Raw genomic sequence first — 15835 nt, 5'->3', positions numbered from 1 at the left:
TATTTATGTTTATTCCCAACACTAAAGAAAACTCATGGAGACACTCTTTTAATTCTTTTACATTTTTTAGAAATACAGTATATCTGTATCATCTGCCAATTGAGAGCATTTAATTTCTTGATCAAAAAGATGAATACCTTGAAATTACTTTAATTTAACATGTAGATACAAACTAATTTCAGTAATTTAAGCATGAACCTTTTGATCAATGCTTTTTTTTAAAGATCATAACTTCTGACATTTCTTCCACTGTTATCTGCCAGGAATACAAAGAAACACTGATGATTAATGAGATGATTGGCTTTAAAAAAAGTAAAAGAAAATGTTTTCAATTTTGAAACAGTACAGGGGATATACGACAATGAACCAGCCTAATATAGCATAAAATAAACAAGTGAATAAATGAATAAAAATAAAGCACAAAAAAAGTTACAATATAAAACGATAAAATAAACACATTTTAAATTATAAAAACAAATAATAAATAAATAAACACCTCCAGATAACACACTTTTGAAAGTTACCTCTCCAACGAGTCAATAATTATTTTAAATAAAAGAGATGTGATCGTTGTTTGTAGTTGAAAGGGAGTAATAAAATAATTTTAAATCAATATAAAAAAGACTTGAGTTTGATTTCGAAGCAATAACCTTCCATTTGTGTATATAACATTTTTCACAAACGGTAATCAGTTTTCTTTTAACACATCATCATCATCATCATCATCATCATCATCATCATCATCATCACGACAGATGCTAATACAGAAGTCATCTGCAGGTGTCGCCAAACACAATGAATCAACCAACAGTTGAACTACAGTTGATCATCCTCAAGTTAGATTACATTTTGAAGGTGATAAAACGGATTATCGGTTACTCATATCACCGTTTTGTTTGTTTAAGTTCTATTTAAACATAAAGTGTCTATCTAAACATCAAAAAATCTCAATAGATCAGAAAGAGACAACAACAAACTTCACTACTGTTTTAGCATTGCAAATTAAACTGTGACCTGTAAAGTCATCGCGAATAAGGGCAGGTTTGCATATGACCACCGCTTATACACACTCAAATAGATCTAATGCTGTCTCTGTCAAGTGCACGTTAAATTAGCGGAGTCTTCCTGCACTTGAAATCGATGTGCGCCGCTGGGCACGAGAACACTCGTCAAAGTGTTTGACTTCACTGTCACAGAGAACACAATGGGATGCGCTTCTAGCACTCAGACCACCACTCAAGACACAACTCGAGCCAGCACCAAACAAGATGGGAGCACATCTGGTAAGATCATAGCGACAGAAGTTTATAATTGAGATCCATTTAATTTTATACTAATAAACAGATCATCTGTCTGTTGTTTAATTATTTGGTGTTTCAAGTCATGTCAAGTTTTGAACAGTTGGCTATATGGGCACTGCATCTGGCATATTGGTCATGTGATAGGCTATAATTGTAACTATTTATGTTGACACAATTGCTAAACAAAAAAGCAAAAAAAAAAATAAATAATAATTAAAAAAACAAAATGCACGATAGATCTTAGTTACTCTTCTTCGGATCCTGGGTTACCCTAACTTGAAACTGAACCAGAGACCTTTGTGTAGCTAAGGCACCCAGATCCTTATCCATTATGCTGTCATCAGCCTGCCATGCAGTTTAGTTCTTCTCGACTACAGCGACTCTCATAGAAAACGTACAGTATGAATTACACTGAAAGTCTCCATAGAGAAAGCGACAGTTAAATGACTTACCCAGATCTTAAACCATTGGACTTTCACAACACAGACTGACATGGAAATATGGCTGAACAGTTCTATCATCGCATGGATTTAATAGAAAATCATAAACACACACACACACACACACACACACACACACACATGTTGGTGCAGCTATCATTACGAGGACTCTCCATAGACATAATGATTTTTATTCTGTACGAACTACAGATTCTATCCCCTAACCCTAACCCTACCCCTAAACCTAACCCTCACAAAAAACTTTTTGCATTTTTACATTTTCAATAAAACATTATTTAGTATGTTTTTTAAGCGATTTGAATTATGGGGACACTAGAAATGTCCTCATAAACCACATTTATAGCATAATACCCTTGTAACTACCAGTTTGTAACCTAAAAAAAAAGTCCTCGTAAACCACTTAAACCTGCCCACACACGCACACACACACACACACACACACACACACACACACACACACACACACACACACATATGCTGTATATGTATAGCCTATATAAATAATTTAACAATGTAATTATTAAAAATAATTTGAATTTAAGTGCTTTCAATATCATTGAATTTAATTTGTCAAGCAAATTACAGTCCATTGTATATTGTTTTGTGTTACATGTGTTTGTATGCTTGTTTCCCGACTTATTCTGTGTCTATAATGAGTTCTCAGAGTTTGAGGAAATACTTTTAGGAATTATTTGACTGTCAGAGAAGGTCCTCCCAACCATAGGTGCTATTTCAAGTGTCAGCCTGCCTAAGGCATCATTTAAAAAAAAGTGTGTATTTATGGACCTGAGAAGGTTTCATGCAAATGTTGTGTACTTTAGACCACAGAAGTCTGATGTCATATTTGTTATAACCTCTGCTAGTTTGCCTATTTTAGTGCATCCGTTTCCTTTCAGCATAACTTACATGTGGAGATTTTCATTATTAAACCAGGATGTTAATGTTTTGCTTTCAGTCTCAGATAATTATTAACAGTATAGTTTTAATAATGTACTTAGTAGAGCAAGCATCAGTTTTGGGGTATGTGTCAAATTTGAAGTAGGCCTATAAAAAAAAAAAAAGACATTTCTGGCACTCTTTACTCAATGATTCAGTTCTACATTTACTCCATATACAGGAATGTGTGTATATATATATATATATGAGCACTTTATAGGAACACTTTGGTCCTAATAAAGTTCCCAACATGGTCTTCTGCTGTTGTAGCCCATCCACCTCAAGATTTGACGTGTTGTGCATTCTAAGATGCTATTCTGCTCACTACAATTGTACAAAACAGTTATTTGAATTACCATAGCTTTTCTGTCAGCTCGAACCAGTCTGGCCATTCTCCGTTGACCTCTCTAATCAACAAGGTGTTTTTGTCCGCAGAACTGCCGCTCACTGGATGTTTTTTGTTTTTGGCACCACTCGGAGGAAACTCTAGAGACTGTTGTGTGTGTAAATCCCAGGAGATCAGCAGTTACAGAAATACTCAAACCAGCCCATCTGGCACCAACAATCATGCCACGGTCGAAATCACTGAGATCACATTTTTTCCCCATTCTGATGGTTGATGTGAACATTAACTGAAGCTCATGAACTGTATCTGCATGATTTTATGCAGTGCACTTTGGCCACATGATTGGCTGCTTATATAATTGCATGAATAAGTAGGTGTACAGGTGTTCCTATTAAGTGCTCAGTGAGTGTATATGTATATATATACACACACACACACATACATATATATGTACATTATTTATTTATAACATTATTTAAATAATAAACAATATTAGTGAAATAAGTGTCTTAATCTCTAATGGACAGGCAATGAAAATGGTGGTCTTGCAGCAGACACCGATCTTGATTTTACAGAGGGAGTTCAGAGTTCTGCGGCTGCTACAGCTCACAGTGAGCCAGGAGCAGCTCCGGCTGATGCCCCAGCAGAAGCAGCTGCTGACCAGCCTGCAGAATCTGAACCCAACCCCTCCACAACAGCCGAAAGTACTGAAGAATCTGCACCAGCACCAAGTGGTAAGTTTACATTTTTCTAAACACAATTAGGGAAAAAGGAGGAGTCACCCAAAAATTAGAATTCTGTCATTATCAACTCACCATGCATGTTGTTCCAAACCTGTATGACTTTCATTCCAAGGAATGCAAAGGTAAATTTAGGAGAAAAAGAAGTACCAAAAATGTATCCATATTACTTGCACGCTATATTTCAAGTCTTACGATAGCTTTGTGTGAGGAAAAGACCAAAATTTAAGTAGTTATTCACTGAAAATATTGACATCCACTCTGCGCTCCTTTGTGCATTCATGAGAGAAATAGAAATGTTCAATTTGTGAAATAATTGTTCTTTTGAGTTGGAACTTTTCAGTGAATCAGTTTGCCCAGTTTCCAAATTTTGACTGAATGATTCAATCTTGAATCGGATCCAGGTCTCAGGTTCAACTGACTGATTCAGTGATCTTGTTGGAGTGGTTAAGATTATCAGTGAATAAGAACTTGAATTTCAGTACGTTAAGACTTTTTGAAGCTTGTAAGACGAAGTCCTTTTTCACTTTCATTATATGGAAAAGAGTGGCCAGGATATTACAGGATGTGTTGTAAAGAAAGAAAGTTATATGGGTTTGGAATGACATGAGGGTGAGTAAATGATGACCGAATTTTCATTTTTTTGGTGAACTATCCCTTTAACAATTCATATTCTGCCAGTTTGTGTATCTAACAAAGACAGCAGTTTATCAATTCATGAAAAATTTACAGAATAAACAAATTGCCTTCAGAAAATTGGCTCAAAGTATTCCTTCTCAGGATCAAGGTACACTATACCTCATGTTCCTCACCTGTGTATGCAAATCGTTTGGGCTCTTTCAAGGGACATATCTCTAGATGCAAAGTAACTTTCACCTTCTCTTTAGCCACAAAGAAAAAGGAACGTCTATAGTCATGCTTACTGAATTGCTGTACCGCCTTATTACTTTAATGAGCCAAAGCACATAATTTGTTTTCTCATCATTGGAACTTTTGACTTAAAGTGAAAGTATAGATGGAAGTAAACACAAATATACAATAGTTAGTTCCGGTCCTCGAATCTGATTTGACGAGAGATGTTTCATGGGTACTGATGTCTCACACCATCAGGACTCAGACGCTTCACTGTGTGTATCACTCCGCTTGTGTCTGTGCCATTCTAAACTAAAGTGTAAGAGCAGTACAGATGTGTTAAGAGTTATCTGTCTCTTTACATTTAATTTTGTTACATTACATATTTTAGCCAGCAGGTGGAGGCAAAAGACCATTTTTGTGTGTAATATGACGTGAAGAATCAGAGTCACTCAATGTTTATATTCAACAGTGCTCCGTGATTGCTCATATTACTACTACACTACTAAATCTAGGAAATAGCTTTAAACGGCTTCAAACAAACAGCTTCAGCATTAAGAATCATCACAGTTGAGAGACCCAACAGACTGATTAATTACACAAACTCAAGACGCTTACCTCTTACCGGACTTTCCATAATGGAGAGGAAATACTGTTCAAAATGGCAGAGGACATTGCGGTTTCTATAGTGAAAGACACTTGCACACAAGCTATTGTGAAATAGGGAGAAATACCCCCGCTTCGACAGCTATTTTTCCACTGAGAAAAGAGGATGAATTTCACCAAAATGACATTATCTTCAGAATGCTGTCTAGCAGAGTACAGTATCATCAACAGGTGATCGCACACGCTCCATATCTCTCTCTCTCTCTCACACACACACACACACACACACACACATACACACACACACATACACTCACACCCATGTTTCTCCAATAACATGTTAGAAACAGCCCAAGCCATGATACTAGTCTTCTAAAGTTGTTTTTGAGAAGCTAGGAGGTTTGTTTTGAACTGGCAATGGCAGATTCTGATCTGTCGCGTAAGAAGTAGCATAGTTTTTTATGACCGTACTCAGTTTTTCTTAATTTTTTTTAAATGTACTTGTTCATTGAACTGTTGTGTATCAGCAGTATCACACTCTCAATCGTGCTATATGGCCTGCGGCCGAATCACAGCAGTGCTGATGTAGGGCCATATCGCACTCTTGCTTGTGTGATATTGCTTAAATGTTGTTTGTTTAACTCTGTTAAGTAAACTGACAACAGTCCTACTAACTTTTACAAGAGCCACTGTTGCCCTTAGTCTCCCTTTCCAGGTTTCCTAGCTTAGAAATGTTCTTGAAATAAATACATCTCAGGAGAGACAAAAAATGTTTTTTGGCTAGTACATACACAGCTTATAAATGTTATAATTTCCTTTTGTGATTAACAATGTCCATCCATCCAGCCATCTTCTATAGCCGCTTGTCCTATGTAGTGTCACGGATAGTGCTGGAGCCTATCCCAGCTGTCTCGGGTCGAAGGCAGAGTAACACCCTGGACAGGTGGCCAGTCCATCACAGGGCTAACACACACAGACATACACATTCACACTCTCACTCACGCCTTTGGGCAATTTACAGTCTCCAATTCACTTAACCTGCATGATTTGGACTGTGGGGTAACCGGAGCACCCTGAGGAACCCACACAAACATGGGGAGAACATGCAAACTCCACACAGAAATGCCCTTGGTGAGCCAGGATTTAAACCGGGGACCTTCTTGACCCACTGAGACTGTGGTTAACAATATGAAATAAATAATTGAAAAATTAGTCATAGTTTTTTTTTTTTTTTTCATTTCTTTAAAATAGTTCCTTTGCCCAGATCTAGAACATGCCAAGGGCAACAACATGCTTCACTGCCAGAAATTCAAATGTAAATGACAATGTATTCACTGATGCAAATATGTGGGGAGCATTGTGGAAAGAAATGCATAAATGACTAACCACACAACAGAATACAAACAAAAACACAACAGAGATAATACCATATCTGCTACGACACTGCAACTGATTTTAAAGTGTCTCATACTAGTTGTAATTACTTACAAGTTCAACATGAGAAACCAGAGTAGATAAACCCACAGGGCAAGTCTGAAAGATATTGAGCATTAAAGTTATTACGAGCAACTTAAAAGAAACAACAACCAAATTACCTCTGAGAACTGTTAAAATGGCAATGTATTGGACAAATTCAAATTAATCAAAGGTTTAAATAAAGTAGAATTTCATTTGGGATCAGTCTAGTTAGTTTCTTGGATGTTGATGTTATTTCTTTCTAATCTTCTTTTCACAGAAAACACAACTGAGGGCCAAGCAGATTCCTCCCCTCCGGAGGAAGCAACAGGTAAGTGGAGTAATATGATTAAAAAAAAAAAAATGTTTTAGTGTGTATGTATAGTAACTATTTTCCCATATTCACTCTTTTTCAGCTACTGGTGAAGACAGTTAAGTGTGCATCGGTTGCCAGAGTTTCAGCAGAATCCAGATTGGAACACATATTTCCAGCACAATCAGGATTTCACTTGAGATGTTTAAAACTACAGTGAAACAGTAGTTTCTTTAGTATACAGTTATTGCTTGTTTGTTGCCAAGGTATAGACCCACTGGTCTTTGAAGACTCTGTGCCTGTCTTTATACAGTATATATACAGAATGCAAATACCCCACACTATTTATAGTTTCTTGAAATAGAAGTGCAGACTTTAATAGGGATGCACCGATACCACTTTTTCTCTTCCAATCCGATTCCGATATCAGAAATCTCAGTATCGGCCGATACCGATCCCGATCCGATACCAATGTTGCATAAACAGTTTAGAATATCTTTACATTATTGTGTGGAACTAATTGGGTGTGCTCTTTAATATGTAAAGAAACACAAACCTCTAACTACACATTATTTCAATATAAATGTATAGCTTATTAAGAAACACTATTAATTAAGAAATTATTAACTAGTATACTGGATAATGTAGCAGCAAAATTATATGTAATTCCAGTCTAAGTCATCAGTAGAAAATATATATATATATTTTTTTTTACAAAATTTTTTCAACTTGTATCTGGACTTTAAAAGATTTAGATAATAATATTATAATAGTAATATATAGTAATATATCTCAATCGTGCACCTTTACTTTTAAACCCTCACGCTTTTATTTTGACATTCTGAACTCTCCATGAAGTCCTGCATGTGTCTGTTTGTAGGCAAGTTCACAGTAGTTTAATTCGCTTCTTATTCAAATTCTGGTTAAAAAATCTAAATGCATATTATAAGTGAACCGAACTATTGAGCATCTATATCTGAGGTGTTGTTCGTGATTAGCGCTCAAATATTGCACACTGCTGTGTAGGCTAAAAATAGCCATGAGTGTGTGTGTGTAAACAGAGCAGCGCCATTCAATAACGTGCTGGAGCTGCGCGTGCATTTTATATACAGTATATACTTATTAAACACAGCATTTTGTGATTCATAGAGCTATTGCACATCTTCAAGTGGCTTTGAATAAAATGCACGAGTCATATGAACTACTTTAATAGTGTTTTTATGGTTCTTTTATGTCATTTTTTGAGCTTGACAGTAACGAACATGACTAACACACAGTATCGGATTTGGATCGGCTCGTCCGACCGATACCCGATCCGTCTAAAAGCTTCAGTATCGGAGCCGATACCGATCCAGGTATCAGATCGGTGTATCCCTAGACTTTAACCATAGATTTCCTTCTTTATTTCATTCAATATTTCATATTGGAGATGCAAAGGCCAAAAAGAATATGAAAATTCTAAATTATGTAATTTTTTTTAAATTTTTTTTTTACCATAAATGTTACAACGACCACTTTATCATGAAAGGAAAAACTCCCATGCATATTATATTCATTTACAATAATGACATTATTTACAATGATGGCATGCTAATGTTTTCATGAAAGAAACAGGGTATGGAAGAGAACTCTCCCTAATTGGAAGAAATGTTGATTTTTGCGGTGTGGTCTAATGTAATAATGACAGATTTTTAGGATTTTAAAAATAAACTTTAACTTGAACTATGTTTTGCATTGTTGTTATTATAGATTAAGTGAATGTAGTGATGAAGCAACAACAGTACATGCACTTAGTAATGGAAAGCTATTTTTCTGTTGAAGCACTTGATGTAATGAGTGTGATTGCTTTTCTAATTTGTGGCTGCGGCTTTCTCCTTATGACTGATTTACAATTTGTTGTGCATTCTTTGGTCATACGGTAAGGAGGCATCTGTGATGGGTCCCAATACAGCAACTGCTTCAATCTCAACAAGCCCCCCCTGAAAAAAGATATAAATAAAGAAACAGAAAACAAAGGGAGGTATAAAAACAAAATAAAGGGTTTTCAATCTACTTAAATTAAATATATATTTATATATTTTAAAAAAAATCTGACTTTTTCAAAAGTTGCTGCCACGATACTAGACTACTATGGGTGGTTGCCAGGGCATTGCTAGACAACTACAAGTGTGTTCTGTGTGGTTTGTAGGGTGTTGCTAGGCTGTTTTGGGTGGTTGCTTCTGGTGCAAGTCAAAAGAGCCCACCCTCAAGTCTCTAGTCCTGCTTGGGTCACTCCTTTAATTTCAGTATGGGATTTTCTGGCCGTTTTATTGTTTACCAGGTGAAAATCTGTAATCTGATCGCTTAAAAAAGTAATAACACACCTCTCCTCAACAAGCCGCATGATTTGCGGTATCATTAATGCCTGTAGGTATGAGCCAAAGTTGAATACTTAGGGTTAAGGATTTGAACAAAACTAACTAGACTGCACTTAATACTTACTCTGGGTAAGGCAGCTACTTGATAGGCAGCTCTAGCTGGTAAATGTTGGCTGAAAACTAAAGAAAAAGTGAAACAAAAGAGAAATGAAATACAATGACCAAAAAATAAGCACCAGTGGTTAGACAACAGAAAACTCTGGTTTCTTTGCCTGAGACATAGGTAAACAAAATCTTCAATACAGTTAAAAATCACTTGATTGATACATTGATGGACACTTTGTGTGTTAGTTTACAAGTTAATTGTATGCAAACACAAAGTGTAGTTAATTTTATCTACTTAAGAAGAAACACATGCACTCTCTGAGATCCAAAAAGCTTAAATCACCCTCTTCTTAATAAGATAATAATAAAAAAAAAAAGGATTTTTCATCCTTTTCTCACCCCCATGTTGTACTAAATCTGTATAATTTTCTTCCATGTTATAGAAATCTAGCAAAATTTCCTAACTGCTCTTTCCATACATGGCAATTCCTTGTTCCTATCCACTTTCAATGCATGGAAAAGTGGTACTTGGACATTCTGCTTGAAGACTCCTTTTGTGTTCCACACAATAAAGTCATATACAGTGGCAAGAAAAAGTATGTGAACCCTGGTTTTCTGCATTAACTGGTCATAAGATGTGATCTCATATTCATCAGAGTTACACGTATAGACGAACACAATGTGCTTATGCTAACAACACACAAACAATTATAGTCTTTCATGTCTTTATCAAACACATCCCATTAAACATTCACTGTGCTGTGGAAAATGTAAGTGAACCCCTGGATTTAAAAACTGGTCGATCCTCCTTTGGCAGCAATAACCTCAACCAAGCGATTCCGGTAGCTGCGGATTAGACCTGCACAATGTTCAGAAGGAATTCTGGACCATTCTTCCTTACAGAACTGCTTCAGCTCAGGCTTATTCTTAGGATGTCTGGTGTGAACGGCTCTCTTGAGGTCATTCCACAGCATCTCTATTGGGTTAAGGTCAGGGCTCTGACTGGGTGGATTTTCTTTTTTTGAAGCCATTCTGTATTGGATTTACTTTGATGTTTAGGGTCATTGTCCCGCTGCTTCACCCAACTTCTACTGAGCTTCAGCTGGTGCACAGCCACCCTGATATTATCTTGTAGGATGTAGGTCTTGATATACTTGGGAATTAATTTTTCCCTCGATGAAGGCAAGCGGTCCAAGCAGCAAAGCAGCCCTAAATCATGATACTCCCTCCACCGTACTTCAATGTTGGAATTATGTTTTCATGTTGGTATGCAGTGCCCTTTTTACGCCATACATAGTGCTGAGTGTTCTTCCCAAACAATTCAACCTTAGTTTCATTAGCATTTGTTGACATCATTAGCCTAGGGGTTCACATACTTTTACCAACCTACACAGTGAATGTTTGAATGATGTATTCAATATGTACAAGAACAATACAATAATTTGTTTAGTTAAAACAGATTGTGTTTGTTCATTATTATAACTTAAATGAAGATCAAACCAGATTTTTAGACAAATTTATACATAAATTCAGGTAATTCCAAAGGGTTCACATACTTTCTCTTGCCACTGTAGGTTATGAATGACACGAGGGCCCATTTAAATGATTAACAAGCATCAAAATTCAATTTCAAAGACAAGAAAAACAGCATTTTATCCCCATGTGTATAATTACCTGTATCATAAATTGAATTTTATAGAGAGAGAATGAATGTAAATTCTGTTCTATTCACATCCTAGGTTTGCATGTCACATCATGGAAAGTTTCTGTTGTAGGAGGCAGTGATGATGCGTTGTCCTCAAGGAGAGGAGTCTATTGTTTTACACAACTGCACTGTATCCCTTTACACGCAGACAGGGTAGGATTACTCATCCGCATTGTACTCAAGAGGAAATAACCAGTGCTGCACAGATGCATCAGTGTGTAATAGTTAAATGAAAAATAACTTGCTTAAAGTGTTAACACCAAAGTGTTGGAATTAGGAAGGGAAGGTATTTTAGTTTATGTACTTCTGAGGGGAAAAAAGTAAGATATTTTTGTGCTAGGCTTTACTACAGAGGCTAAATATTGTGCATCAGTATCACTGCCCATAAATTCCATTGAGGTTTTTGATATTACCAAAACTTTAAATAGCTTTTTATTAACTAAAACTGTAAGGGAAATCTGTGGTTGTGGATATAGCGATAATTCGACACACATGAGGCTTTTCTGAAAACTATTTACAAGAGTCAACCACACGACTCCTTCAGTCTTACTCACATTGCTTGTAAACATCATTAACGTTATTGAAGTCATTTATGTCTGCCAACAGCACTGTTGTCTTAACAACTGCAAAAAAAGGTAGACTTTATGAACAGTCTGACAAATGTTTCAAAACCATTAAAGGTGTTACATGTTACTCATCAACCAAGTGATAGTAGATGACCTACTGTTTTCATATCCACATCCAGCGGCTTTCAGAATCTCCCCCATGTTAATAAGTGCCTTTGAAGTTGTAAGGAAAAAACACAGAAACATGCGCTTCAATTCAATATATCCCAACCTGGGAAGGAAACAAATCTATCTGAGGGCCACTGTATGCATTTTGCCTTTCTAGGTCTCACCTGTTTGGCCTGGGCCTGCACCCCACCAGCAACCAGCTGTCCAGAGGCAACATCCATGCCCAACTGTCCTGAGATATACATTGTACGATCTACCACGACAGCCTGGCTGAATGTAATGACAAAATAATTTAAATCTATTTGAATTTTTTGGTGAAATCTAATTGTGGATAAATAGAGATGTTTTATTCATTTTCATTACAGTTTTATTGATTGTAGAGGTTTGTGTAGTAGTGTTTTGAACTGATCTCACTGGTGTGTTGTGAGCAGTGGAATAGTCTGTGAATTTCCTGGGTTTGTGTCATTTGAAGCCAATATTAATATTAAGGGAAGAGAATATGTGTTTTTTGAGTGAAATATTTCATTTTGAGGTTTGTACAAATTGGTGTGTAGTTTTAAGATGTGTTCATAATTCAGAGAAAATGGTTAGTGATCTAGAAAAACTGTATTAACAACTCATCTTGAGAAATGTTGTTCTCCACTGCCTTCTGCTGGAATAACATGCACACTGCAGTGGAGAAAAAGGCCAACAGCCAACCAAGTTTTCTTGCTTCATTAAAGGGATAGCTCACCCAAAAATGAAAATATTCTAATTTACTCACCCTTATGTCATCCCAGATGTGTATGACTTTCTGTCTTCTGCTGAACACAAACAAAGATCTTTAGTGGAATATCTCAGCTCTGTAGGTCCATACAATGCAAGTGAATGGTGACCAGAACTTCGAAGGTCCAAAAAGCACATAAAGGCAGCATAAAAGTAATCCATAAGCATGAAGCTTTAAAGTTCTGGTCACCATTCACTTGCATTGTATGTACCTACACAGCTGAGATATTCTTCTAAAAATATTAATTTGTGTTCTGCAGAAGAAAGAAAGTCATACACATCTGGGATGGCATGAGGGTGAGTAAATGATGAGAGAATTTTCATTTTTGGGTGAACTATCCCTTTAATATTAGATTACGTTTAGTTGGGAATTCAAATTAATAATATGGTTTACAAATACCACACTGTAGTCTTCTAGACCAGTGATTCCGAACCGGGACTGCATGTAGCCAAGGGGGTACGTAAGCAGGTTCCACAGGGTACACAAAATCACATGTTTAGCTTAAAATAAAAATCATAAAATTATAAATGAGTAAAAATAAAGATTTTCCAGTTAATCCTGATCTTTATTTAAACAAGCCCGATACCGGTCTTTCACTCTACAGTTTGGCAACGAGAACTTTTCACTGCATGTTGAGGTTAAAAGTTTGCTTTGACTCACTCCGTGTAATGTGTGTCCAACGATAAGATCCACTTAAACAAATGCAATTCTAAGACATAATTTTTATTGATGTAATACATTAACTTTTTACATTTTTAAAAAGCTAAAATTTGACCAAAATTATGAAAAACTAATGATAAAATAACATTTGTAAAATTAAAGGAATGTTCCAGGTTCAATACAAGTTAATGTCAATCAACATCATTTGTGGTATAATATTGATTACCATAAAAAAATTATTTTGTCTTGTCCCTCCTTTTATTAAAAAAAGCACAAATCTGTGTTACAGTGAGGCACTTACAAAGGAGGTGAATGGAGCCAATTCGTAAACATTAAAATACTCACTGTTTCAAAAGTATTTCCACAAGACATAAACAATGTGCGTGTTAACATGATTTTAGTGTTAGAAAATAGCGTACTAACCTTTCCTGTGTAAAGTTAATATATATCCAATTTTACAACTTCACTGCAATGATGATGTAACACGTAAACCATAGAATTCTGGAAAACAACAATTTAAACAACTTTACAGCTCAAATAATACACAAGTTTTAACAATAATTATAAAATTATAAGCTTCACATTTCTGCCTTTAAACCCTTCAAAAATTGGCCCCATTCACTTCCATTGTAAGTGCCTCAATTTTTGCTTTTCTTAAAGAAATTGACGAACGAGTCAAAAATTTTTTTTGTGGTAATCAACATTATGCCACAAATGCTGTTGACTGAGCTAACCCTGAATATTCCTTTAATATTGTGTAATGTACAAAGTTAGAAGATCCCCTGTAAATTAACAGCATTAGCTAAGAGACCATTTATTTCCCATGTAAGCAAAATGCACATTATAAATAAACTATGCCTGAAATATAATGAATTATTATCATTAATAATAATCAATATTAATGATAATGTTAAATGATATAGTCTTTGGTACACATCTTTGATTTTGTGTCAGTGAAGGGGTACTTCAGCCTTACTAATGGTCCTGTTGAACACTGTTCTAGACCACAAAGTCCATATCTGTGTCCAGCCTGAGATAACAGGGCTTCAAGTTTGAGACAAAATCATAAAGGGTTGAGTCCAAGACAAGAGTAAGACCTAGTTAATGTGTGATTAATTTAAGACCAGTTCACAAATAGTTATATAATGCAATCAATCATGAATGTGCCAATTATATGCATACGTGTGTCTGCACAACTATAGGAAAAAGTAATTCCCTTGGTATCAGTATTTCAAAAAGTACTTAGGAGTTCCACTTACTGAAAAGTCTTCTTAGAGAAGAAATAAATGATCTGAATTAAGCCAAAAATATTCCTTTCTGCCCTAAGAACACTTTAGAAGCTCTTTGAAAAGGTATTAAAACAGGATTGTAGTTTATTGTATAAAATACATCCTGTAAAAATTACACCCTAGCAGCAACACACATGGATTATTATTGATTATGTATGGCCTGATCATTATAATGTTCATGTCTCAAATGACACTATTTCTGAGGCCAGTCATAAGTAATTAAACATAACAACACAGATATGCAGAACTAACCAGCTTGAACTCTGGTCAAGGTTTTGATCTTGACACCACCTCTTACTGTCTGTTGGTTGAAACATAAACACCCCCTGAGATAACCACATCTAAAAATCATTTACATGCCAAGAAACAAAATCAACTCATTTTGTAAAGAAACAGGACCTTAAATTTGATATAAATAATTTATTGTGATAATGCTGCATGCAAGTACTAGATTAAATCTTGACTTGGCTACTAAAGTATAGCCCAATTGGGAAATTCAAGTATTTGGCAGCAGGTGCAGACAGTTGTGTCTCTCTAGTGGCAGAATAGAGCAGTTCCAAGAATTATTATAATGCATGCAATAATCATGCACTGTAATTATGCATAATAATAAACCACAATATTACACTTTAATAAGGTTTGGAAACTAAGCTTGAAAAGTTCATCCTACCTGTATATTCCCTGTCTTATAGGTAGGGCCGTATCTAATGGGGTGAAAGGTGGTAACTATTCTAGGGGCCCACGGGTCCAGGGGGGCCCACAACAAGTTGTAAACTGTATTTTTCATATGAAAGGGACCCAGATCAATATAGAGTCAGGGGACCCAGAATTCCTTGCTACGGCCCTGCTTGGCTGTAGGTGTATAAGGGATTTTTCTTTTAATAGAAGTCATCTTGTCCAAACAGTACAGTAAAAGTTACGGAGATCATTTTGAGTGTGTAACAACACGCCCCGACCAAATATTGCATTGCAATGTTTAACTCATGACAGGCCTTTTGTCAGACAAAGCTAGTTGTTAAACACGTAACTGGACGAGTTTAAATAAAAATCATTATCTCTATGCAAGAGCACGTCACGTGCACATTTATTTAGGAACATGAACACAGTGTTTGACAGCATGAAGACTCTCACCTGAAGGGCCCGATCGCGGCTGGAGCAGCTGCAGTGTAAATCATCTTTCTAATAACCACAGACATCTCTGATGAACGA

At 35.9% G+C, this 15835-nt stretch overlaps 2 protein-coding genes across 5 annotated transcripts; one reads left to right on the top strand and one right to left on the bottom strand.

The window, feature by feature from the left end:
- The first annotated feature begins 188 nt into the window (after positions 1-188).
- LOC127425752 (peptidoglycan endopeptidase RipA-like) lies at positions 189-7247 on the top strand. Of its 3 annotated transcripts, XM_051672019.1 has the most exons (4): positions 241-1283; positions 3572-3778; positions 6978-7028; positions 7114-7247. In XM_051672019.1, the coding sequence occupies exons 1-4, from the start codon at positions 1205-1207 to the stop codon at positions 7131-7133; spliced, it is 357 nt and encodes a 118-aa protein (XP_051527979.1). In that variant the 5' UTR covers positions 241-1204; the 3' UTR covers positions 7134-7247. The 3 variants fall into 3 exon arrangements, with proteins under 3 accessions (XP_051527980.1, XP_051527978.1, XP_051527979.1); XM_051672020.1 differs by lacking the exon at positions 7114-7247 and having other exon boundaries at positions 189-1283; positions 3596-3778; positions 6978-7069; XM_051672018.1 differs by lacking the exon at positions 7114-7247 and having other exon boundaries at positions 212-1283; positions 6978-7069.
- Positions 7248-8850: 1603 nt separating this feature from the next.
- Positions 8851-15835, bottom strand: LOC127425750 (2-iminobutanoate/2-iminopropanoate deaminase-like). Of its 2 annotated transcripts, XM_051672016.1 has the most exons (6): positions 15758-15835; positions 12076-12181; positions 11902-11956; positions 11732-11800; positions 9492-9547; positions 8851-8989 (listed from the first exon to the last, which is right to left on the bottom strand). In XM_051672016.1, the coding sequence occupies exons 1-6, from the start codon at positions 15820-15822 to the stop codon at positions 8897-8899; spliced, it is 444 nt and encodes a 147-aa protein (XP_051527976.1). In that variant the 5' UTR covers positions 15823-15835; the 3' UTR covers positions 8851-8896. The 2 variants fall into 2 exon arrangements, with proteins under 2 accessions (XP_051527976.1, XP_051527977.1); XM_051672017.1 differs by lacking the exon at positions 11732-11800.

This window comes from Myxocyprinus asiaticus, chromosome 34 (genome assembly GCF_019703515.2).
Source record: "Myxocyprinus asiaticus isolate MX2 ecotype Aquarium Trade chromosome 34, UBuf_Myxa_2, whole genome shotgun sequence".
In the NCBI taxonomy this organism is placed as follows: Eukaryota; Metazoa; Chordata; class Actinopteri; order Cypriniformes; family Catostomidae; genus Myxocyprinus; species Myxocyprinus asiaticus.
This window is presented reverse-complemented; position numbering and strand designations above follow the sequence as displayed.